This window comes from Canis lupus, chromosome 7 (assembly GCF_011100685.1).
Source record: "Canis lupus familiaris isolate Mischka breed German Shepherd chromosome 7, alternate assembly UU_Cfam_GSD_1.0, whole genome shotgun sequence".
Taxonomy (NCBI): domain Eukaryota; kingdom Metazoa; phylum Chordata; class Mammalia; order Carnivora; family Canidae; genus Canis; species Canis lupus.
In genome coordinates this window covers 64,546,038-64,572,789 of record NC_049228.1, presented here as the reverse complement: position 1 = coordinate 64,572,789, position 26,752 = coordinate 64,546,038, and the positions used below count along the sequence as shown (strand labels likewise).

Sequence of the window (26,752 nt, the reverse complement as noted above, 5' to 3'; positions counted from 1 at the left end):
GGGCAGGGTCATATTTGCACAATGCATAAAACTAAGCCCTGGGCAGTCTAGTTTTACTTAACAGTCTGTTTTACTATTTTATTTAAATGCTTCCAGACTTGTGTTGTCCAATGCAGTAGTGACCAGCCCATGTGACTATATAAATTTAAATTAATTAACTAAAGCTAACTAGAGCTAAACAGCCTGTTCCTCAGTTGCACTAGCCACATTTCAAGTGCTCAGTAACCACATATGTCTAGTGGCCACCTTATTGGAAAACACAGATTATAGGATATTTTTGCTACTTCAGAAAAGTTCTATTGGACAGTGCTATAATAGATCATTGTGCTAAAATTCAAAGATTAATGGCTTTAGAAGAGGTCTGAGAAATCATTTGATTTTTCTTTCTGTGAAAGAGTCCTTTTAAAATTATCCTTATAAAACATTTATTTAACCTCTGTTGAATACTTAAATTGATGGAGGAGTAATTTTCTCCTAGAGGTAGGCTAACTTTTGTTATCATTAGCCACCTGGAGCAATGCAGAGTAACCCCTCCACTATTTTTTTTAAGACTCTATTTGAAACAGAAAGAGATAGTGAGAAGGAGCATGAGCAGGGGGCAAGGAGAGAGAGAAGCAGGCCCCTCCCTGAACAGAGAGCCTGACACAGGGCTCCATTCCAGGACTCCAGGATCATGACCTGATTTGAAGGCAGATGCTTAACTGACTGAGCCACCTAGGCACCCTCCATCTTCCATTTTGGAAACCATGTGTAGTTGGATGCTCAAGATTGTTCTGGAGTGAAACTACCTGCATGTCTTGGGTCATCAGTAACTAGCTCTAAAATCTCTGTAGGTCTGAATTTACTAGTATACCAAATGGAGATAAGAATAGTAGCTACATCATGAGTACATTAAATTAAATAATCCATGAAAAAATATTAAATAAAAAAAAATCCATGGGCTCTTGTTGTGATGCCCAGCACACAGTGATCACTTAGTAACTGTTAGCCATACTGCTATTATGTGTTCTAGTCAGCACCATGGGCTGAAAGAGCAACCCACTAAGCCTAGCTCATATGAACAGTTTTTCCTTTTCTAAGATACAGAGAGGTCTGTCAGGATTCCAAGGGCAAGAACTGAGTATGTTCATGTCTCCTAGGAATCTTTGAGGGAAAGAGATACCTGGCTCTCACAGAAGCTTTCCTTTCTCTCTCTGTGTTTGCCTGTTCACTTCTTCTTCTATTAAATGGCCTCCTTTATTTACTTATAGCTCTTCGTCTCACACATATGCCATGAAGGCTGCTCTGGTCCTATTTCTTTGTTAATTCATAGCCTTGGCCCTTACTGCCACCTGAGTTTCCCTTCTTTATTCTTTCTGAGAAAGGGAATATGGACAGTTCATCTTTTAAAGTCATATCACACTGTTGTACACCAGGCAAGCCTCTGTCTCTTGTGAACAAATTCCTATCTATATATTTTTTTATATTTCAGTTTGATCATCTCTGTTTTACAATGTGATTTTAATCCATTTATATTTATTGTGATTTCAGACATATTGAACTTATTTTTCTCATTTTATTTATTTTGTTTACTAGCTTTTTTCAAATTCAATTTAATTAGCATATACTACATTATTAGTTTCAGAGATAGAATTTAGTGATTCATCATGTTCACACAATACCCAGTGTTCATTACTACAAGTGCCCTCCCTAATGCCCATCACCCAATTATCCCATCCCCCACCCACCTCACCTCCAACCTTTAGTCAGTTTCTTTCCTATAGTTAAGAGTCTCTTATACTTTGCCTCTCTTTCTGTTTTCATCTTATTTTATTTTTCCTTCCCTTCCCCTATACTCATCTGTTTTGTTCCTTAAATTCCACATATCACTGAAATCATAAAGTATTTTTTTTTCTCTGACTGACTTATTTCAGTTAGCACAGTACCCTCTAGGTGCATCCACATCATTGCAAATGGCAAGATTTCATTATTTTTGATGGCTGAGTAATATTCTATTCTATACACACACACACACACACACACACACACACACACACACACACTACGTCTTCTTTATTCATTTATCTGTCGGTGGACATCTGGGCTCTTTCCATATTTTGGCTATTGTGGACATTGTGGCTATAAACATTGGGGTGCGTGTTTATATGCATGAATCACTATGTTTATATCCTTTGGAAAAATACCTAGGAGTGCAATTGACAGGTTGTAGGGTAGCTCTATTTTTAACTTTTTGAGTTTTTAACCTCCATACTGTTTTCCAGAGTGGCTGTACCTGTTTACTAGCCTTTAATTTACCTTCTTAAAAATAATTTATCTACTTCTGGTTTGTTTGTTTTAAAGTAAGCTCTAGGCCCAACATAGGACTTGAACCCATGACCTTGAGGTCAAGAGTAGCATGATGTACCAACTGAGCCAGCCAGGCACCACCTACCTCTGTTTGATTGAGACAATTTTTTTCTGCTTGTTTGATGGGTACAGATTGTTTTCTGATATTTTAGTGACTACCTTTAATATTTTAACATATGTTCTTAAGTATGTATTTTCCAACAAAGTCAAAAGTTATCCAGTAATTCTGATCTCTTCTTTTACAAAACACACATTTTAGAATGCTTATTTACCCATTGTAAACCAACCTCAAACTTTTTTGTCTAGAAATTTTATTTTTACTCTTTCCCAAGACTTTCAGATATATTGTAAGCTTTGTCTTAATTCAAATACACCACATACCATCCCTCTCTCTTTTCTTTCCTTTTTTCCAGAAGTCTGTCTGAGGGCAAAGATCAAGTCTGTCTTGTTTCCCATTGTATATCCATCATGTGAACTGGCATAGAGCAGGTGTTTAATAAGTATAGATTGACCAAATCATTTCAAAGATTCATTTTGACATCAGATATGGTAATCATCCCTCTTAGCTTTGTGTAAGCATTAGATTTGACATGCCCACTTTTTACATCTTTATCTTGAAACACTTATAACTAGGTGAGGACAATTCTATACCATAAAACCAGAAGGATCCTTCCAGTTTTACACTGGTTCTGTTAAAATTCCCTTTTACTAAGATACATGATTGATAACAAACAACAAATAGTAAAGTTTCCATTTGCCATCATTTGTCTTTTATCTGAGTTTCTCAAAACCTTTTACCAACAGATGTATTCAAAAGCCTTCCTACAAGTCTTCTAAAGAAATCAATCTACAGGACTCAGAGTGGAAAGAACAGTAGAAACTTATATTACACTACTGTGATAAAACTGGCAGCCAATAATAACTTCTGGGAGAAAAGTGAATACATCATTGCCCTGTGTATGTTTTGGTGGGTTAAGAAAGAGGAACCCTTGTTTGGAGATGCCCAGGGCATCTGGGCATATTATTGTTGATAATAACCTCCCCATTTGGACCCATATTTCACTGTGTAACAGAGTGGAAAAGTGGTGTGGATAATCCACATTTTTTCCCTGCGGGAAGTCTTTCTATTATATAAGTGATAGAAAAATCACTGTGGAAAATATTAGTTGTGTGGTTCAGTGCTGTGCAGAGAGAACAGTAAATGTGAATATCCTGAAAGCAAGGGGCAGGAGGATTTTAATTAAATGTGGTAAAGCTTGCTGGGCCTGAGCTTGCAGACTGAGGGGGTTAAGGTGCTACAGAATGTAGTTCTAGTATTGGCATGGACATTCAATATGCACTTATACTTTGACCTAGCAATTCTACTTCTATGAATCTTACAGAATACTAGCATAAGAATATCTATCTATCTTCTATCTATCTATCTATCTATCTATCTATCATCTATCTATCATCATATAGCATTATATTTTATAGGGAAAATTAGAGACAACCTAAGTGTTCATCAATTGGGGATTAGTTGAATAAATTATTTTTTGCTCATACTATTTGGAATGGTAGGAAGCCATTAAGAAAATGAAGTTTATCTGCATGTACTGTTATAAACAGAGAAAATATTTTTGAGTAAAAATAGCAAGTCATGGCAAAAGGAAATAATCAGAGTTATAATCATCAGTGTTTATATAGTGTTTGTGACATGCCAAACACACTTCTAAAAGTTCTTCGTATATTCATTTAATCCTCATAATAATTTTAAGAGGGGTATACTTTTGTTATCTTCATTTTTACACAGGAGGATACTGAGGCATATAGACTTTAAGTAACTTGCTCAAAGTCACATAGCTGGAAGCAGCATGATTCCAGACTCCAAACTCCAAATGGGGGTATGGGCATTTTTTTTTTTTTTTGGTTGTTTTTGTTTTTGGTAAAAGGCCAGGTAGTAAATACTTTTGGTTTTACAAGTCATATGACTCTGTTGGAGCTACTTGTCTCTGCTGTGATGCTCCAAAAGCATCTGTGATTGCCTACTATGAGCAATTTTTCTTTTAAAAAAGTATATATGTGTGCATTTTTAGACATGGACAATTTGGAAGTATGAAAACCAAAGTCTTATTAGTTACTACCGCAGGAGTGGGATGCATGTCTCACTTCACATTATCTGCATCCATATAATTTAAAGTTCATTTTTTAAGTTGAAAAGCAGTAAAAGATCCTCAAGGCATACTTCTATTCCTCTTATCACCCATTGGAGATTCCTCTTTACCTCAAGTTTTAGAGTGTCTTTGGCCTTAAGAAACAAAACAAATAGATGGGTGAAAGGAGTAGAAGCCCCTATAAGTAGGGTTGCCAGATTTAGAAAATAAAAATACCAATGCTCTATTAAATTTGAATTGCAGATAAACAATAGTTATGTGTTTATCTGAATTTCAAATTTAATGGCTCATCCTGTATTTTATCTGGCATTCCTACCTATAGGACCACGTTTCTTACTATGATGACATATAAAACCGTTTCCAGGTGTCTTCTCAGCCCTGGTTTTACTTGCGTATGTAAACACATCCAGTACATTTCACATCCATCTGCTCGGGCTCTCTGACAGGTGGAGCTGCATCTGCGGCTGCAGGTCCCACGGGTTGGCAACTACGTGATCATGGTTGAGTATTCCACGGAAGTAGACCAGCTGTCTGAGGTTGATGTGCACATGGAGAGCCCTGGGTCTGTCCTGATAGGCCAAGTGAACATTTACAGCTGCAAGTACAGGTAATCAGTCATGCCCTGGGGGATTCCTTTGGACCTGATCAATCAGGAGGTCAGCCTTGGTTTTTATCTAGATTGGGAAGTTGTTTCCTTTTGATCTTGAAAATAAGCAGATGACTGGGCTATCTGGTGTCACCTCTGGTGTGAGTGCAGGAGGCTTCCTGTGGACATCCTGAAAATATTGCATATTCTTGAAGAGCTGTGTGTTCCACTCACCACTTTGGCTCAGATTCATGTAGCAACCACACCCTGTGTGGTGCAGTGAACTCAGTACTCCAGGCTCAAATGCTGTGTAGAGAACACATGGGTGCATGGGAAAGGAGAAAAGACTCTTGTCTCTGTCACAACTGCCTTCATAGCATGCTCTTCGAAACTGGGAATAATTAATGTTTGATGATCATCAGGTGAAAAATAATTAACCAAAGATTTAAAGATTTACCCTGATTAAGTGACTCTGTTCCTAGAACTTTGACAAAGATTTATTAAAAATTATTTTCTTTGCATAATATTTCAAGATCTATGCAAATGTTCAGTATATGCTTTAATTAAAGAATCAGTGCAAGGGGTGTTTTCAACATGGAATTAATTGTATAATAAATGGCTCTAGAAGTCAGTCTCTTCAGACAGCAGGTGGAGAACTGCAGTGAACCCACTCAATTCTTGGCCAACTTGAACATTTTGTTACCACTACTTGCCTTTGGCTTTCTGTCAAACTCCAAATGACCTGAATAGTTGGACATTTTTCCTGTTTTGCAAGTAAAAGAACTTATGAAAAGACTTACTTTTAGAAACTTAGAATGGAAACTTTTATGAGACTTAATGAAATGGTTATTGAATTAACATCATACTCTCAGCAACCTTATTTTTTTATTTTTTTAAAAGATTTTATTTATTTATTTATTCATGGGACACACACACACACACAGAGGCAGAGACACAGACAGAGGGAGAAGCAGGCTCTATGCAGGGAGCCTGACATGGGACTCGATCCTGGGTCTACCAGGATCAGGTCCTGGACTGAAGGCAGCGCTAAACCGCTGAACCACCCGGGCTGCCCTCTCAGCAACCTTAAAAAGGAAACTGTGAAGGCTTCTTTTAGGAATCTTTAAAAAAATCTAATTAGCCCTTTTTTGTGGGGTGATGATAAAAAAAAAAAAAAACAACAAAGAATATAACTGCATTGGGATTTTTAATAGGAGCACCAGATGGAGCAAAAAAATTCCCCAGAATGTTCTCTCATTACCTGAAAATGTTAGTTTCATCTGTGGATGACATCAGCAACCACTGGAATGTGCACTCCCAGGTGGATGGGACACCTAACGACCTGAGTCCTGGAGACTGTTGCCCCCAGGGCTAGGGCAGGGCTTCTCCAGACCATGTCCACCCTCTAGTTCATCCCTCTGACTCTTTCCACCTTCCAGATTATTTCACTTGATCCCTGCTCCACAGGATAGAAGGTGGTGATGACTAAGGACTCAGAAGGAAACACTTCTAATGAACCATCTCAGAAGAGGCTGAGAACATCTATGGCAAGCAGTGGAGTGTTTCAAAGCTAAAGAATGAAAGGGCACCCTTCCACAGTTCCTTCCATAAGCCACAAGCTTGGATTCATGAGCTCTGTCTGAATGGCATTTAGGGCAGACAGCTGTGTGGTATTCCATAGGTCGCTTTGGCTCTGGATAGGACAGCACCAAGTTCTTTTTTTTTTTTAATATTTTATTTATTCTTAAAGATTTTATTTATTTATTCTTGAGAGACAGAGGGAGAGAGAGAGAAAGAGAGAGGCAGAGACAGGTAGAGGGAGAAGCAGGCTCCATGCAAGGATCCGGGGACTCCAGGATCATGCCCTCGGCTGAAGGCAGGCGCTAAACTGCTGGGCTACGTAGGGATCCCAGCACCAGGTTCTTCACCAGGGACATTAGAATTCCAAGACAGCATTGTATTATATTAGGACTTCCTTTTATTGTATTTAACCATTTCTAGGAATGTCCCATGGTGTGATTTCACTTGTTTAAAATATTTCCTTCTTCTCTACTTTGGCTGTCCTGTGGACAAGTGAAATTGAATAGGCTATCAGTACTGGAGTCCAAAAATATGGTGCAATTGGAAAATGTTTGACCCATAAAAGCCTACTTCAAATGACAAGCCCTTTCAACATTGCGGCTTCTCCTACTGAGGGTTGAAGCTTTCCCAACATTTTTTGAGTGAGTTAGAATGGTGTTATTTTAAAAACTATCCCAACAGAAAAGTAGTGGTGCTAATTAAAATACCACTTTTCAAAACAATGTTGTGATAAATCTGATGGTCCTTCTGTAAGAGAGGCTCACTCACAATTAAATCAATTCAATAATTATCATCATCATCATTAGTCTGTTCTTAGTTAGAAATTTTATTTTATTTTTTATTTTTTTAAGGATTTTTTTTTTAAATTTATTTATGATAGTCACACACACAGAGAGAGAGAGGCAGAGACATAGGCAGAGGGAGAAGCAGGCTCCATGCACTGGGAGCCCGACGTAGGATTCAATCCCAGGTCTCCAGGATCGCGCCCTGGGCCAAAGGCAGGCTCTAAACCGCTGCACCACCCAGGGATCCCTTAGTTAGAAATTTTAAAAGGATATGGACAAAACTTAATCTAAATGAATCACCTAATATATTTAACTCCCAGGATTATGCTTGAACCAAAAGGAAGGCATTTTAATTACATAAATACACACACACACACACGTGTTCAAAAGGGAAAAGAAAACAACTCTTCTTTGAGTTTCTAACTGTGGCTCTTTATACAGTATCTCATTTTAATCCTTACCAAAAGGTCATTGCATAAATTATTTCAAACATTTCCCGGAGATGGTCATTTCTTTTAGTTTGTCTCCAAACTAGTTTCCAAATTGTATTGACCGACAGAAAAGTTGTCATACAATATGAAGTCAGGAAAAAAAAAAAAAAAACCCAAACAATATGAAGTCAGAAACATTTCTCCAAAAATACTTCCTTAATGGGTTTCTCCATTAGAGTGAATTCTTTGGTTCCAAACGGTGACCTTTTAAATATTCCTGAACTTCATATTTCACCTGTTGGAGTGGAAGGAAGGAGCACAGCTGGTACAATGAGGAAAGAAGGATGAGTGGAGCAGGCTAAGCTTCTGACAGCACTGTGGTTTCTCATGCCTGGAGTAAGGCCAGTCCCAAGGCTGATGTGGTATGGGATATCTTTGTGAGGCCAATAGGCAACCTTAGTCACAGATGGTACCAAGAATAGTAATAAATTTCCAAGAAGGTTGTGTCTTGGAGATCGATCAGACATTGTTGACTCTGGGGCTTTTTCTCCCAATGACTAGGCCAAGTATTACATAAAGCTGGTGGAAAATGTGAACAAGGCCTTTAGCCCTGAGATGCACAGTTCAGAAGGTTCTTTATTGTATTGATTGTGGACTGCATCCCTTTTAAACTGTTTGTGCCAGAAAATTCATTGTCAGTGACCTGGTTATAAAGAGGAGAAACAGAATAGCAATCAGCTATCCACACGGAGGCACAAAGTCAGGGAGACCAGAGGAGTCAGGCTAAGAACACTCTTTCCTCTTGCAGTGTCCTTTGCCGGAGTGTCGTGACTGATGGCAGGAGTGGCCTTGCTGTTTATGAGCTGTTAGCAGATGCAGGCATTCGGCTCAAAGCGCACAGGGGCCGATTCCTTCTGGTATGCTTCTGTTTTGCCCTTTGAATTTTAGAAGCATTTTGGCGATAGCTCTATATTTTAAAACTTATGAAAAATTTGGCTGGGTTTGTACTCCATCTATAAAATGAACCTGTGAAGAATTGCCAGTTTAATGATGTGTTTTCTTCCTATGTAGAACTCTGTCTTGCCTATTCATTTGTTTGAGCCTTTTTTATAACACCCAGTAAATTTTCCTCATCAAGTTTGCCAAGGGTTTCACAAAACTCTATTTCATTAATGTTTACTCATTGTTACTATTATGAATGAAATATCCTTTGTCATTATAGTTTCTGGTTTATTGTTATGCTGGTGTATAGAAATGTGATTAGTTACTGTCTATTTCCTTGCCCATTTACTATGTTATGATATCTTTTAGCATCTTGGCAAATTCTTTCAGAATTTTCAAGTTGCAACCACCTGGTATTTCTTTTCCCGACTCTTGTTACTCTATCTCAATAAGTATATTATTCAGTTAATTAAATATATACCATTAAGAGCTAAAATACCAAGTTTGGCAGATTAAATACCCTTCATGCCTCCCTTTAAATAGCACAAATCAAATATTGAGAATTATGATAAGCATAAGCAGTGCGACTGGGCTAGGAAGGGGTGGCCAGATTTATAATAAATATCTCAGAGAACAGAAGATTATCTAAGTATGAAGCAACTTTCTTGTCATTGCTAATATTAAGGGAAATGCTAGGCCAGCTTGTTCTAATGTGTTTTAAATATTCGTGCTTGACAGTATTGAAAACTTTGAGCCTTTTCTTAAGAATTATCTGGAATTGAGTTTTTAAGAGTTATTACATAAATTATATAATAGCTGAAGACTTTATTTTTTAAAATTGTGACTCTGTTTTTAAACATAATGATCCAAGTGAATCTTAATCTCTTCATCTTTGGGAATTATAACAGGGCTGAGTCTTCATCTTTTAAGCATAAGTGTTCCCTAGTATCATTCAGATGTCTAACTAGAATATAGGTTCCATGAGGGCAGGGGTATTATTCATCTTGGTCTCATAGGATCCCTCGGTCTCAGTGCCTGGCATATAGTAGGTGTTCAATAAAAATTCTTGTTACTGAATCGGTTTGTGATCCAACTGATAATACAGTTTTGATTAAAATAGAATGTATTGATAACTTAATAACTGAGTTTCTTATGGACTCAAAAACTAGCTCTGGAGCTAGTTTCTTCAATGAAGTCCAAATGTGCCTGAGATTCAAGTCATCCTCTATTAAGAAAAATAATTTGTAGCTGGAGTTACAGACAACAGGCTCTGAACAGCAGGCTCCCTAGCTGCCTTGCCAAGGGGTCTGAAGAGCCAGCATCAGCCCAGGGTAGGAGAGAAAAACAGGCACCCAAAGTCACTGACAAAGAGTTGTTTTTGGACTTTTGTGATTTTGTTTATTTAGATGACTATTCCAAGAACATTCTGGCAATGATCCTGTACAACAGTAAAGTTTGTTGCACATAATGATGCCATTCTGCAGTTTTGTCTATTTAAAATAACAATTGTAATGTCTTTACTTAAGAGCTTTTTTAAGAGCATGTTTGACCATACCATTGGCTTTGCTGATAAACATGATATACCTTTTTGCATTGTATTTTTTCAACAGCATCAAATTTGTATCATACCCATTGAAGAATTCTCAACTGAATATTTGAGACCTCAAATCAAATGCATTGCCAGTTACGGGGGGTATATTAATCAAAGGTAATGGGTTTCCTTCCTTTCTCCCTTGTTTGTGCTCTGAGTGGTGCTATAATGCTTGTAAGCCTGCGACTTTATGCTTAACTTCACAAGGGATCATAGGCCAAGGTGCTAAAGGCTGATAATGGGTTAAAATAAAAAATCAGCTAAATCATTTCCCCCAGCAGTCTTTCCAGAATTCCATAATATCAGGAAGCTGACACAGTAGCAACTGGGGGAATAGTTAAGCTTTGCCCTAAAGGGCAGTTACCAAGTACTGTTCTGAGACCTCGCAAAGATCCTTTAATCTCCGTGTCTGAGGCTCCTCATTTAAAAAACCTTGAAAATAATGCCCCACCTCACCACTATGTTATGAGGATTAGCTAACCAATGATTATCAGGGTTTAGGCAGGGTTGTTTTGTTCTAGATTAAAAATAATTTATAGACACCATCATAAATCTTAGGCATATGATTAGAACTATAGAAACTACCAAGACAGTTAAATCTGGCTGTGCTTAAAAAGAAATGATGTGCATTTGTCCTCTTTGGTTTTTATATGACTTTATGTCAACATCTACATTTAGAGGTGGATAGTAATGTTTCATTGCATTGGCCTCATTTAACATGAATTTTAGTTCCAGAAAGAAAGTTTCTATAAGTTTCTGTCTAGTTAATATTTTTCAAAATTAAGATTTTCTTTCTGTTTTAGCTCGTTGTATTGAGCAGGTTGCTGGAATACACTTGGCCAATTGACTACACTGAGTGTTTTTGTATAAAGATCCCTCCAAAAAAAAAAAAAGCTCTCCACAGTCCTGTGGTTCTCTCGAGACTGGATCCTCTTGATGTCACACGGTCTTAAGCTCACAGTCAATATGTTCACCAGTGGACAGTTCCTTCCATTTTTGGTTGTTTTTAAAATATTTCTTTTTTCAGTGCCTCTTGTGTCTCCCTGGTCCCTGAAACTCCTCCAACAGCATTAATTTTGGATGTCCCGAGTGGAGAGTCTTCCCCTCTCCTGACCCAGGATCCTTCACCTTCTGCTGATATTGTTACTGGAGTCACCTTGAAGATGCCACAGGTAGGGCTCCCCTCGAGGGTGTTGTTTCTAAAACATGATTTACAAAGTGTGGCCCTTACCAGAAGATCTGCATGACCTGGGAACTTGTTAGAAATGCATGTTTGCAAACCCACCCTAGAACTACTGAATCAGAAACTCTGGAGGTGAGGCCCAGGAATCTGTGTTTTAATAAACCCTCCAAGGGATTTGGATGCCCCTGTAGTTTGGGGACTTCTACTCTCAACTGTAGAGAATCCTAGACATGATGAATCTGGCTAATCCTGTCTATGACCACCCCTTCTTGAAGTTCTTTCCTTTCTGTATCTCTATCTATACCGTCATTTGGCAATTTTTCATGGCCCATTTTGTGATACCTCATATTTTTATTGGCTACTGCTATTTAATATTGTTGTATTCCCAAATTGGAATGTAAGCACTTGTGAAAGCTGCTCTAGCTGATAGATTTTTTTTTTTTTTTGCATCCCCAACTATACCAGCAAAATGCTTTGCAGGTAGGAAATTTTCAATAAACATTTATTGATTAATAATATATAGCATGAAGATGAAATGTAGTAAGGAACTGTATTTGTTTTAAATTGCAGGACTTACCATTTGTCCTGATGATATTTTATTCCTTTAATCCTAGAGATGGCTCATGTCTGTTCACATTGCATCAAGTTAGGAAATCAACAGGGTCTGACAGAGAAAATTTAATAAGATCCTGTATGGGAAAGTTCACCCAGAATCATAGGGGGAGATGAACTGAAATCATGACAATGGAGTTCTAATCCTGATTTTGCTCTTAGAGTATGATGTTTATCAAATTACTTACCTTTTTCAAGTCACGATTTTCATCTGAAAGATGATTTTTTATTGTGACTGTTTTTCTTGTGTTTTTTTTGAGGGTTTGAAGACTTATTTCTCACAGAGTGAGGTCTTCTGAGGAGAGCAGGCCTCACACTCAATCTTGAGCAAAAGTGGGGGCATGACTTTGGTTTTCACTATGGTTGGGCAGGGGCAAGGGGAAGGTGGAGGAGTGCAAGGTGAGGGCTCCTTCCCATTGGCTAGAATTAGTATGGCTGTAACTTCCTGCCTGTGCCAAGGGATGTGCTCTTGGGCTCTCTTACTGGCTTGTGCAGGTGTAGGACAAAAGATTAAAGACAAGTGATGGGGCTTGACACCTGTCAGTGATCAAACATCCAAAATGGACTCTGGCTCTTTGTTACTCAGTTATCATAAGTAGTACTTGAATGCTGGGAACATTCTTGCACGGCTTTTGGGCAAACATTATGCATTTCTGTTGGGTGTGAACCTAAGAGTGCAATTTCTCAGTGATATGATCGACTTTGGTAAATGCTACCAGACAATTTTCCAAAGTGATGGTACCAAATTACACTCCCTCCAACATCATTTATGGTTGCACCACAGTGTTGGTTCATCCATCCTGAGATGCAAGTCATTTGGTTTGTTTCCAGTATTTCTGATTACAAATAGTGCTGCCGCTAATATTCAAGTGAAAATTTTGTGTGACTATAGGTTTTCATTTCACTTGGGTAAATACCTAAGTTGCTTTTGTTTTTAAGCTCTAAATACTTATAGCTCTGCAACTTGAGGAGTTTTTTTTTATCCTCTTTTTTCTACATAGAACCAAGTGACCCTCAGAGGACTTGTACCACACCCAGGCCGATATGTCATTGTCATCCATTTTTATCAATCCAGCACACCCAACATTTCCCACCCAGGTGTTTGTGGATGGAGGGCGGCTATGGCCAGGTGAGCTTTCAGGGGACCAGTGCCATGGCTGCAGGCCCAGCTGGTCCTTGTGGTACCGTACCAGAAACTCCTCTCCCACTCTGCCCCCAGGTGTCTTCCGTGCTTCTTTTTGCCCCCATGTGCTTGGCTGCCGGGACCAAGTGATTGCTGAAGATCAAGTTGAGTTTGACATCTCAGAGCCAGAGGTAGCCGTGACTGTGAAGGTTCCAGAAGGAAAGTCCTTAGTATTGGTATGGTCTGCTTCTCCCTCAGCTTGCTCTTCATGTGCTTGCCTTGGTTAGCCATTCTGTGTGCCTGTTTGGCTCGTGACAATAGTTCCTCTGAGAAGTTGAAGTCATATTTATAGAAAAATGTTTGAATTTTATAGCCACTTGTTAGAAAAAAAAGAAAAAAAAGAAAAAGAAAAAAAAAAGCAGGTGATAATTAAAGTCAAGGGAAATTAGAACAATAAGTAAGTGAATAGGAAGAAAACAGTCCCCTGCAGGAAACTCTGGTGAGTGAGTGTCTCGCTCTGCATTAGCCCCTCTCACTCTTCACCTGACTGGTCTCTTTCTGAAGCATTTAATCCTCCTTTGTCCTGGAGACTTTCTTTCTTGAGCTTCCTATAACTGCTTTCTCTCATTTTGCTCCCACTTCCTCCTGTGCTCCTTCAGTGATTTCTCTTTCCTTTTGTCCACATATGGTATCGTTCCCTGGGGTTTGACGCTGAGCCCCCTTGTTCCGTCATTTCTCTTTGGACAGTATCATCTGTCCCTGTTGATTCTGTTCCCTCTTGTGGGGAAATGACACCACATCTCTGTTATTTTCTGAGCTCTGGGCCCAGTATGGGGCCATCTACTGCATATCCATGTAGTTGGGGACCTCATGAGTCCCTCAGACTTAAGCCTATTACCTATACAACCCCAGGTGTCTCCTACACTGTTTTTACCTTGGTTGATGGAATCATGGTCACTTAATGCCTGTAAGGCCTTCCAGAGAGCTTGGTAGCATTGTTCAGGCCCTGCTGCGTGACCCGCTTATTTCTTCCTTATGCTTCCTGCTTTCTCTGAGGAGGCCATCTTCCTAGGAACAGGGGCCTGACTTTATGCATTTTGTATCCCGTGTGCTTAGAACACCACCTAGTACATGGTGTTTCACAAATGCTTACTGATTGAATAGCACAAGAGCAGGAAACTGTCTGTAAGCTATAAGTTGGTGAGTAGTTCACAGAGATTTGAAATTTCCTATAGCATTTGTTACTGGTATAGTCTGATTTAAACAGGCACAGAGAGCCAAGCAGTACTTCTAAAGATTAGGGCTGCAGTTATTCATAAGAGTATCTGACATGATGCAGCTTCAGGGCAAGCCATGGTATGAGTTTCCCCCATTGGTCCTGCTGTTTTAGTTTGTTCACCTTTAAAAATATAAAATGCGACCTTTGGCAGTCCAGGGTCATCCCAGGCATAGATTACGCAGGGCGCAGGCCCTCTCCACAGGCCCCGATCCCTTAGATCTCCTGTTTCCACCTAGCTCTTGAGGAGGCTGCTTCTCTGAGCAGGTGCTCCAAGGGACATGCCTCAGCACACACCATTTCTTACATAGGAACGTGGGTTGAACATGTAATACTGGCTTAGGGTAGTTCTTGTGATTCCTTTTTCATAAATCCTGTTTCAAGTGGTCTTGGGCTTAACAATCAAGAGCATGGATCTTAGTGAAGAGAAAGTGTAATGAATAGCCGTCAGTATGCCCTGCTGTTGGAAATCCAAAGTCATGCTGACAGGTTTCCTTTAGGTCCGTGTTTTAGTGGTGCCTGCGGAGGATTATGACTACCAAATACTTCACAAAAAATCAGTGGACAAGTCATTTGAGTTTGTCACCAATTGCGGAGGAAACAGTTTTTATATCGAGTAAGTATCACTTTGCAGAGATTCCTAAGGCTCTCCAACATCCCCCCTCAGAGCAAGGCGCAGGGTGGGGCTGGCCCTTGGGTCTGTCTTTTTCCTCCCTGTGCCCAAGGGAGTGGCAGGTAGTCCTGGGGCCGGGGAGGGAGATGCTTTTCCTCTGCATACACCATCCTGCACCAGACCTTGTGCTACACATTTGGGCAAGATTACGGTCTTCAACTTCCAACCTGCCTCATGTTCACCCACTGAGCTGGGATTCATGGGCTCCTTTGGAGTTTCTTGGCCTCGTGGCTGCTTCCTGTTGTCCAACTCAGATTCCTAAAAGATAACACATGGGGTGTCCTCCACTGGGAAGTGCATCAGCCCTGGATTCTCTCTCTCCTTTACCATCTGGTTGAGTGGGGAGTGTCTCGGAGCAGCAGACCTCTCAGTCCACTCTCCCTGGACCTCTCTGTCTAACTCTCTCAGGATCTCTGAATGCCAAGAGCCTAGGACAGCCCTACATGTGGGCTTCTGCTCTTCTCTTCTGCAAACCCACCCTGTACCTGCTGCAGGTTCCCTGAAGAGCCCAGCAGCTCCAAGGGCCTGATGGGCAGAAGTCTCCTTTATAGAAAATATGAAGAGTAAAGGCTCTGAAGTCTGACAGCCATGGGTTTGAATGCCTGCTTGGCCACTCTGTAGCTCTGTGGCCTTGGCTATATCACTAAACTTCTAGAAGCTTCAGTTTCCTTATGTATGAAATGAGGCTTAGGCCTAACTGGTTAGGTGGTTGTAAGGTTAAGTGAGATGTAGGCAAAACTTCTAACACACAACATTCAATGAAGGTAGGTACTTGGCTGCCTTCCTGCTCCCATTGTTATTGGTACTGGTGCATACACATCTAGGTATAATTTTTTTTCTAGATTGTATTTATTCATGAGACACACACACACACACACACAGAGAGAGAGAGAGACAGGCAGAGACACAGGCAGAGGGAGAAGCAGGCTCCATGCAGGGAGCCTGATGTGGGACTCGATCCTGGGTCTCCAGGATCACACCCTGGGCTGAAAGTGGCACTAAACCACTGAGCCACCCAGGCTGCCCTATAATTTTTTTGATAACCGCTTTATTAAGGTATAATTCACATACCAGAGAATTCATCCCACAGGTGAAAATTTCCCCCTTTTTATTGCAGCCACCAAAAGTCCCCACCCACCAGTCCTGTGATGTGTTCTGGAGGTGGATGGGTGGAAGGGTGGCTGTCGCTGGCTGTGGATCCCAGGGTGGGGCATTCTCTCACTTCTTCCCAGATTCCACAGCCAGACTCCCTCCCCCAAAACACCACTTGGCAGAGAAAGTGGGAAAGGGAAGGTTGGGACTGGAATAATACCTTGTTTTTGTCTTCACAGCCCCCAGACCGCCTCTGGATTCTGTAAGAACGCTGCCAGGTCCCTAGTGGCCCTTTACCACAAGGGCGCGCTGCCTTGTGAGTGCCACCCCACCGGGGCCATTGGCCGTCCCTGCAGCCCAGAGGGCGGGCAGTGCCCGTGCCGGCCCAGCGTCATTGGGCGGCAGTGTACCCGCTGTCGAATGGGCTACTATGGATTCCCACACTGCAAACGTAAGTGCACGTTCGGGTCACCCAAGGTTGTCTCTGGTCCCAGGTAGGGGACGCTCATCTAGGGCAGGCCTTCTTGAATTTCACTGTGCTGGAGACTACCTGGGGATCTTGTGAAAATGCAGGTTCTGAGGCAGAAGGCCTGGGCTGGGGCCTGAGAGTCTGCACTTCTTTTAACCACTCGGATGGTGCCCAGGCCAGGGGTCCATGGACCACATTCTGAGAAGATAGGTTCTAGGAGATAAACATTTGTGTTTCCCAAGGTATGTGACCCATGTGCTTGGCAAGGCAGGTGAGTTTAAAGAGCCTTAGGCATCAAAATACTGGACAACTCAATCCCTCTTCCTAGTGGAAGCTCCTTCAATGTTTGCAACCTAATCAAAACTCAGTTGAAATAGGAGGAGAGCCGGGGTCACAGGAGGATAGTACTTTCAGAATAGGAAGCCTGGGTACTTTTATCTAAGAACCATCCTGTGGCCTGAGACATAAGGTCAGCACGGGCCATGTGGTAGTAGTGAGGGGTGTGAGCGTGGTACAAACGGAGCCTTCACTTGGAGACCAGCCTTTGCCTAACGAGGGTCCTGCTGCTGCCTTATGACCTCACCTGGAGCTCAGTTGCACTACGGTGATGTGGGGCCACTTCAGGGAGCCTGTGAGAGGATCCTCTGACAGATGAGAGACGTCTCATGAGAATGGCACATAACTATAACTGGGTGGGTTCCTTTGAGTTCCTGCCTTGGTGCCAGTGGGTGCCGCTGTGCTCAGCCAGTGTTCACACGCCACGTCTGTCATGAGCATTTGATAGAGTTGATCTGGGCTCCAAGAAAGCTGCCTTTCAGAGCTGCCCCACTCAATAATGCTATCATGAAGACAAAGCAAGACTTTTCTCCCGGACCCCTTGGAAGCTTCTGGAAATGTTGGCACCCAGCTGGAGGCTGGGTGGTGTCTCACCCTTACACCATGTCTCTTTATTCCTTGGCCAGCGTGCAATTGTGGCCCACGCCTCTGTGATGAGATGACAGGGAAGTGCCTCTGCCCTCCCCACACGGTCAGGCCACAGTGTGAGGTGTGTGACACGCATTCCTTCAGTTTCCATCCCCTGGCTGGCTGCGAAGGCTGCAACTGTTCCAGGAGGGGCACCGTTGGGGCTGCCACCCGGGAGTGCGACAGGGACCACGGGCAGTGCAGGTGAGCCCGGGTTGGTGAACCCATTAGGTCCTATTATGGGAAGGGAAGATGTCATCTGCACATGCCAGTTACCATTCCTTCCCATGTCTCACAGGTCCAAGGACTGCTCTGTGCTCACCTCAGGGTGGAGCTCCCCACCCTGGATGGGCTGTGGTTTGTGGATCACTGGGCCCCTCAGGCTCAGGGCGGCCTGCCAGAGCCTGGCCAGGCGGATGGCTGGGTGGGTGGCCAGGTTCCAGAGTCCATAAACAGCTTTGCCCATCCATTCCAGCATTGCTCTCGGAGTGTCCCATATGTATGTGTAATTAAGTTATCATTTCTTCTACTGTGTCACCTTGTGATGCATACCTATCCATTTGTATTTAGGTTTGGGCTCCCAGTCTTCATTCTAGAGTAAGCTGGCGTTTTTGTTGAGGGCAGTGCATGACAAAGTCTAAGGCCTCAGGCCTGCCAACCTCAGTCAGGCAAGCTCAAAGGGGTGCTGGGGCCTCCACAGTGGGCCCCAGTTGGGAGTGGGCAAGCAAGGTAGGAAGCTATACACTGGACAGCCTGACCTGAGTGGGGGGCTGCCACTGGGGCTGAGAGGTCCAGGGTACAATAAGTAAGGGACAGTGGCAAACGTCGGCTCCCACAGATGTTGCGTTGCTAAGAGGTTCGGCTCAGCGGCTTGAGCTCTGCCTTGGGAACTAGAGTCCAATGTCACATAATTGCAGCTGATGAGCCTGATCTCTCAGCAGAACTGGGGAATGGCTACAAGGGACAAAGAATAGGTACAGTCTTCTAGGGGAAGAGGCTGTAAAGAGTCAGAGAGGGGGTTATATGGCAGGAAAACTGAGCCAGAGGTTGGCAGTCTGCAGGAGCAAGTGTAAGGTTCACATCTACCCTACACTCCCTCCGCCTGAGGGGAGTGGAGTTTTGGGGTCTGTGTGGGTGCTCTGGGTGTGGCAGCCAAGGGGTGGGGAGGCTGTTGCTGTTGCTGCTGGTGGCAGGCATCCATGACTCCAGCCCAGGGACGGCTGCATTCATTTCCTGTGACTACTATAACAAATTACGACAAATGGGGTGACTTAAAATAATTGAACTTTATGTTCTCACAGTCCCAAGGACTAAAAGCCCAAAATCGAGGTGTTGACAGTGCCATGCCCTTTCTAAAGTCTCTGGGAGATAATCTGTTCCATGTTTTCCTCTTACTTTCTGGTGCAGCCAGCAATCCTTGGAGTTGCTTGGCTTGTAGATGTGTCTCTACACAATCTCTGCTCCGCCATCACATGGATCCTCTTTGTGTGTCTCTGTCTCCATGTGGCCTTCTCCTCGGTATGTGTGTCTTCTTATAAGGACACCAGTCATATTGGATTAGGGCTCACCTGGCTCTGCAAGCATCTTAACTTGATTATATCTGCAAACATCCTGTTTTCGAATAAGGGTCACCTCAGCTACTGGAGACTAGAACTTGAACACATCTTTTTGGGGACAAAATTCAACTCTCTATAGCAGCAACGTTTGCTTTTCCTAAGGAAGGACCCTTGACTACAACTTTAATTGTTGCCCGGGGGCCTAACTGTCCCTTTGTGCTACAGGAAAAGGAGCTGAGTGACAACTTGAGTCATGAAACATTCAAGTCTTTAAAACCACAGGTGTGAGTCCTCCCTGAGTCAGCTCAATTGCTCATGCTTCTCAAACTGTGAGCCTACGCTGAATGTGATTTGCACAAAGAATTTTGAGGTGATATCCCGAGTTGTTTCATCACCATTAGTTAACAAATAATAGGTTCTGTTCCCTCCAGTGCTTAAGCTGTTCTTTGGAAGCAAGTCAAGCACTTAGTTCATTACTGAAGATGCTACATTTCATTAGGTTTCGAATGCATTCAGGAACCCATGAAAATGCCTAACTTATTTTCAGTTAGTTAGTGATGTAAGAAGACAATGGCACTTAGGATGGAAGCATGGACTTCTACCAGGACCTGCAGGAATGCTTAAGAACAGAAGATGTACCATCCCAGGAGATACTTGCAAGCTTGTGGCTACAAAGGAGAAGTGGGAAGCTAAAAAGGATCTGCCTGTGCTGATCATGACACAATCAACTTTCTAGAAAGGAGAGAGAAAGGACAGATGTGTGTGATCCTGTGACTTCATTCCTGACCCAGTTTTGCCTCTCCAGGGAAAATTGCTTCCATACCCTCTCTTTGAACCCTTGGTCCAAAGCAGTAGCTGGACAAATGCCAGAATCTCGTAGATTTGGTTTCTCACATGGCCATGTGGCCTCATTTCAGCAGAGCTGTTTGGTATGCTTCTCAGCATCTCCTCTCCTGACCTCTTCATGTCACAGAGCTGTCTTTTTGTCTTCTGGTCTTTCATCGATGGGTATCACTTTCCCTCTGGAGTCCAACAGCCCCCACTTTGCTTTTCTATTGTTCTCATCTACCTCTATCTAGCAGGGCCTTCTTCCCTCAAGTAGCAAATGTTGCACTACTATTTTTCTGTCATTTCCTTACCGCTGACCTCTCCCTTTTCATGTTCCCATAGGTGTCAATCTCCCTTTCTTGAAAAACAAAACCCTTTTATAGACAGCAAACTCATAGCCAGTCATAAACATTTGACACAAGAACTTCAGGGTATTTGTAAATAAAATGTGTGGCCCTCAATGGAGACACCTACAGGGATATTTCTCTCTAGGAAGCCAAGAGAGCAACACCAACAAGGTTTGCCATTTCTGGTATGAAAAGTAGTCACAGGAGAATTAGAACAACAATTGAAAGACAATCATCAAGCTGGTGTGTTGCTGTTGAAACATGTCAGCAGTATCTTTGCTTAAAACACACTCAAACATGGGGCGCCTGGGTGGCTCAATCAGTTAAGTGTCTGACTTTTTTTAAAAAAAGATTTTATTTATTTATTCATGAGAGACACACATAGAGAGGCAGAGACACAGGCAGAAGGAGAAGCAGGTTCCCTGCAGGGAGCCCAATGCGGGACTTGATCCTAGGACCCTGGGATCATGACCTGAGCCAAAGGCAGATACTCAACCACTGAGCTACCCAGGCATCTCAAATGTCTGACTCTTAATTTTGGCTCAGGTCATGGTCCCAGGGATGTGAGACCAAGCCCCACGTTGGGCATGAAGCCTGTTAAGATCCTTTTTCTATCTCCCCAAATATATATATTATATATAATATATAATATATTATATATTAGTATACATATATACAACAATATAGTGCAATAGTATACATACATATAACATATATAAAATAATAAATTAAAAAAATGTAAGACACACACAAACCTGAGAGCTCCCCTACTACATCTACCAGACCAAAGGAAACCATAGATTTCGAACTGGCTTCAGGAAAGGAAATCCAGGGTGTTATAAAAAAGGCAAACAGATTAAATTAGTAATATCATTTTGGTTTTAATATATTTGAAGAACAAATAAAAGGAAATAATTCAGTGTCTTTATATGGAATTGGTTTTTGTGAATCCTTCAGTGTAAAGAATACTCTGATGAAGAAGCAGGATGTATAGAAGGGGAGGTCTTACCATTAAAATCCTCTGCTTATTCAAGAGCTATCATAGGAGGAATCTGTATATAAAAAGGCTGAAAGAGGGGCACCTGGGTGGCTCAACCAGTTAAGCATCTGCCTTTGACTCAGGTCATGATCTCAGGGTCCTGGGATTGAGCCCTGCCTCCAGCTCAGGCAGAAGTCTGCTCCTCCCTCTCCTTCTGCTCCTCCTCCCACTTATGTGCAAGAGTGCTCTCTCTCAAATAAATCTATAAAATCTTAAAAAAAAAAAAGATCAAAAGAACAGGTTCCATTTGAATAGCAGAATAAGAAATGTATAACCTGAGAATGAAAAACTCCATGAAGGGCAGAAGAGGAAGATAATCATGAATGGAACAGTTACTAGGGAGTAGGAGTCCTGGCAGAGGATGGAGCCCAGGGTTCTGTAGTGGCCTCAGGCACATCTGAAGAAACTTAAAGCCCTAAATACTGAAAACATTATAGTATTCCCCTATATAACTAAAATAAAAACAAAGCCACAAAAATAAGTACAAGGCAGACCAACAGAGTTCTGTTTTTCCATAATGACTACTTCAGTTTTTCTATTGAAAGCAGAACATACCAGTGAAGAGTTTGGGGCTGGGATGGAAGTTTGGGAATAGGTTAGCGTAATGAGGACCCCAAGGAGTAAGCGTGGACACACACCTGCAAGGTACTCCCAGCAGGTGTGGGTTCTGCAGGAGTACCTTTGTTGAATTGTAAGAGGCAAAGGAACCAAGGAGATGGAGAAGCAGTTTTCAGGCAGGAGACAGGAATTTTCCGTCTGCAAAATAATGGAGAATTTTAAAAAGGAGTAACCAGTCAACAGAATAAATTGCTGTAAACAGAACCTCACACATAGTTTCTGAATGTCACTGCCACAGAAAAAGGAATTTAAGAATGCATTAAAAATTGTAAAAATGCATTGAGGCACCATCTGTGACAAATAAATAGATTTACTGTAGGATTTTAGGTCGAAATTGTAAGAGGTGTTTAAAATTTTTCACTAGCCAATGACAATTCAGTAGATTAGAAAAGTCATAACTCAGGACCAAAGCATGCTATATAGTTTTACCCAAACCCAAGAAGACATCAATAGGAATGGATTCTCACTGGCCTGTATCGCACCCAAACCAATAGGCGAAATTGTTTATCTTCACATTACAAAGAGACAGTAATAACCTGATGGGATGACATCTCTCCATGATCAAAGTAGATTTGTCTTGAAAGGGTCCTTTAACAGATAATGTAAGAAAGACTTTCAGTTTATTACGACTATAAATTACACAAGTCGCTCGTGGTAATTCCACTGTTGATGTTGAAAAGGCTTTTGATTACTCAAAGAGTTATTTCTTTAGAAAATATTAGAAGAAAGAATGCTCCTCCCCGACCCTCAAATGAAACTTCCTAACGAAAATGAAGATTGTGTTTAGAGGAACCTAACGAGTTCATGTGAAAGAATTGGTCAAAGAGACCTGAAACTTGCAACAAAAAGAGAAACACATTCTTTTCTCCATGATACAACAGACTTTCTTGCAGTTGTTTGTACAAATTGTCACAGATCTCAAAGCTGAAAAATTGGAATTTTCGAATTTTATCTCACTCTTTATAGGGGTTCAAGTTTATCATACTATAAGAAAACAAAACTGTTTTGAATATTAATCTACTTTAAAATAAGTTACAAAATAATTGTAGCAATCCACAGTATTCAATCTCTACTTAATTAAAATTGCTGTAATTTTTGAAGCAGTTGGGAATAAATTAGGTTGGGGCCATAAATCTGCGCCCTCAACTCACCTTTGTCATAAATTAGCTAGAAGACTGGGCAAGTTACTCTGCTTTCCTGGGTGTCAGCTTCCTAATCCATTAATTGTTTGGTAAAATTATTTTTACCTGCCTTCCTGAAGTCCTATTCTATTTCCTCTTTAATCTCTGATTGTAACACACAAAATACTGCAAAGCTATATTGTATAGATGCCAAGAAATCCATTATTTTGTCCAATGCTAGACTGAGGTCCTAAAGATGCTTGTATTGATCAAGATTTTGTTTTTAACAGCAAGACTAATTCAATCTGATATAAGACTGATGAAAAAATACCTTTACCTTGCTTTTAATAATGGAAGATTATGTCATCAAATTCTATGAATAAACAAAAGGACTAGAATATCCTCAGAAGATTCTGTCAATCATTGACAGATAAGAAGCTGGAAATCATTGCTTTAATAAACTAGCATGATGGCGACCACTTTCAGGCTATATTGAGATCAGCTAAAGGAGATGGTAATCCACCTGAATTTTCAGTCAAGCCACTTGTACAAATGTGCCTTTTCAGAAGGACAATACCAATGAAGTGCCTTTTGGGGGGACTTCTGTCTCTGCACATCCTCACAGATTTACTAAATGTTTGTGTTAGAGAAATAAAATATCCACAAAGGTCATAGACTTGACATTTTTGGAACAGAAGTGCTTCCAGCTAGGTATAGTTCCATCAACCCTACTGACTTGAAGAAACAATTCCTTTGATGCACTTCATCGATTAATATGAATAGTAAATTCCAGGCAGTAAGGGGGACACGGTGGCAAGCAAGGCAGATGGGGCTCTTGCCATAGGGATGGAGCCCAGAGTTCTTACCTACATTTTCTGTCTTCTTTCATCTTCCGTAACACCAGTGTCTTTCTCCATATCTCTCTGAATGATCATTCTTTGGCTACGTCACTGCTTCAGTCTACTGCCGAGTGAGAGGAGGTGTGGTGTTAGTTTGCACAACGTTGCATCTGTTACCTCCACTCACTATCTGGGTGATCTGAGTACAGTTCTTCTCTGTATTTCTCATTTCTTCATCCACAAAATAGAGATGCTAGAGGTACCTACCTCATAAAGTTCTTTAGAAGATTATGCCGTATAGAAGACCTTAGAGCAGTACCTGACCTTCACTAGCATCCAGTAAGAATTAGTTATTATTATTATTATTATTATTATTATTATTATTTGCCAAGTACTTGGATGTCTGCCTTCTTCCCTCTATACCTTTGTCCCCCTGAAGCCCCACCCATTCTCGTGCTTTAACCACCCCCACTCCTGGATGATTTCAGATCCAGAGCTCTGGTCCTGACCCTTGATGGCTAACTTATCCCCACCTTCATTGAAAATAATTGTAACCTGGCTTCTTTTATTGACTTTATTTAGGGGACCTTGGACAAGTCCTCTAAACTCTTTGAGCACCTGTCTCCTCACATGTATTATGAAGCATTAGATTAGATGATCTTTAAGGGTCCTTACAACTCCAAAATTCTTTCAACTCTGATTCCATAGCTGAAACCCATGCCATTGCCTTGCCTTTCAAACCATTTCTCTCTTTTGAATTTTTAAAAAAATTCTACTTACCAGTGACTGTCTCTTTCCAGTCCCTAAGGCCTGAAATCCTAGTATCATCTTAAAATCAACCCCTTTTACCTACAGTCAATCAGGTGTCAACTTTTGAAAAGGTATATTATCTCCTTCCCCTTTCTTTCCATGGCTCTCTGCTTTCTGCTGCCACCTTGGTTGAGTTCTTTTACCACACCCCCATGTTTGAATGATATCAGTGGTCTCCTAATTGACCTTCCTTTTCTAGGTTTATGCATGCGCTCATTCATTCCCTTTTTTTTTTTAATATTGGCCCCTTAATTGAAAAGGAATATGCCAAGTATACAATTATCCTGGGATTTAAAAATCTATTTTCCCCATAATTTTGTCACTAATATATAGAACTATTAATCTAGGCTACAGAATTTGGTGCCTATAGGTTTATGATCTTATCTTCTTGGTATTTTCTTAAAACTAGGATGAAACATTTTTCTCGGTTACTGTGATTTTTTTTTTTTTGCCTTAAATTCTATTTTGTCAGATACCAATTTATTTTATGGCTCAGACCATATCTAGCACCTACTCCAGTTTGGGTCCTGTGCCTCATGCAGAAGGCACACATGCCTCCTAACAAGAGGTCCTGTGCTAAGCCCTAATGGCAGTGTGGAATGGTGAGGGCCAGATTGTGTGCAGTCTGCCTGAGGGCACGTGGGTCCACCAGGTGCCACTTCCATCATATCACTCTGCACAAGAACCTGTCTCAACTCCCTGATGGGATAAAGGACAGCTTTCATGGTAATATGGCACCCACCTACCCAAACTTAAGCTTTTCTTCAGCTTTCTCCTCTGGCTTGGTTTTTTTACTTTCTCTAAATGCTTTGCATATGTTCAGTTCTCCAGGTATCAATTCTCCTTCCCCCTCCTCTGTTACCCCCAAATCCTTCAAGGATTATGTGTGAAAAGAACAAACTCAAAGAAGGCATGAAGCCTTCTGTGAGGCCACAGGGACTTCCTCATGATCTCAGTGCCTCAAGCTAGTTTGATAGTCAGCCATCCTATTTCTCCCGCGATTACCTCACTTTCTGCATCTCTATGTCCTATGTTCTTAGTGGAAAATGTGCCAAGGTCAAGATCGACTTACTCTACTTTGTCCTTTCCCTCCTGCATCCCCTAACACAAGGATATGTGTATAGGAAGCACTCAATAGTTATTGAAGGAATCAATGAATGAAGAAGGTAGACTTTGGATTCTGGATTGCAACCAGAATTGATATGAGTGTGATATTAAGAGACCCATTATAATGAGCAAAGGGTAGAGTTCACTCTAACATCTGATTTTCTAGTTGTTTGTGCAACATGGCGAGCGCCCACACATGCGCAGATGTTATTATGTAAGGTTTGGCCATGAGCCCATTGCTTTGGAGATGAATCCACTTGACCTGCACCCCCAGAGCTGCCATTCTACACCTACAGGCAGCTTCTGCTGGAAACTTCTTGCCTTTGCAGCGAGGGCAGTTCCTTGGGCAGCAGAATATCTCTCTGGAGAAATGTGTCAAGGTCAGGCTGACTTTAGGTGGTTTTTAAGAGACATTCAGCCAGACTTTACAGAAGAAGTTTCCTTTTAATTCCCTGTTGTCATGGCACCACCAAAAAGTCCTTTGGTTGCTTGGGTTTTTTTTGCACGGGATTCATATGCTCAGTGCTCAGGAATTATGATACTATATTCTCTGTGTTTTCATTAACCACTCCCTATCAGTCTCATCTGGGGGTCTCAGGGTCAGCTCACAGGTCCCCACTCTTCTTACTCTGCCCAGCTTTTCGCTTTTTCTTATCCACTCTCTATGTGCTCCATTGCTAC

General features: G+C 41.4%; 1 protein-coding gene across 1 annotated transcript in view; it reads left to right on the top strand.

Moving 5' to 3' along the window:
• Nucleotides 1-26,752, top strand: part of LAMA3 (laminin subunit alpha 3) — a 249,900-nt gene that overhangs the window by 130,294 nt on the left and 92,854 nt on the right. The window contains 10 exon segments of the mRNA XM_038543644.1: nt 4,946-5,106; nt 8,691-8,799; nt 10,435-10,532; nt 11,443-11,587; nt 13,212-13,283; nt 13,285-13,339; nt 13,430-13,569; nt 15,110-15,225; nt 16,614-16,825; nt 17,806-18,010. Coding sequence (XP_038399572.1) covers nt 4,946-5,106; nt 8,691-8,799; nt 10,435-10,532; nt 11,443-11,587; nt 13,212-13,283; nt 13,285-13,339; nt 13,430-13,569; nt 15,110-15,225; nt 16,614-16,825; nt 17,806-18,010 — 1,313 coding nt within the window.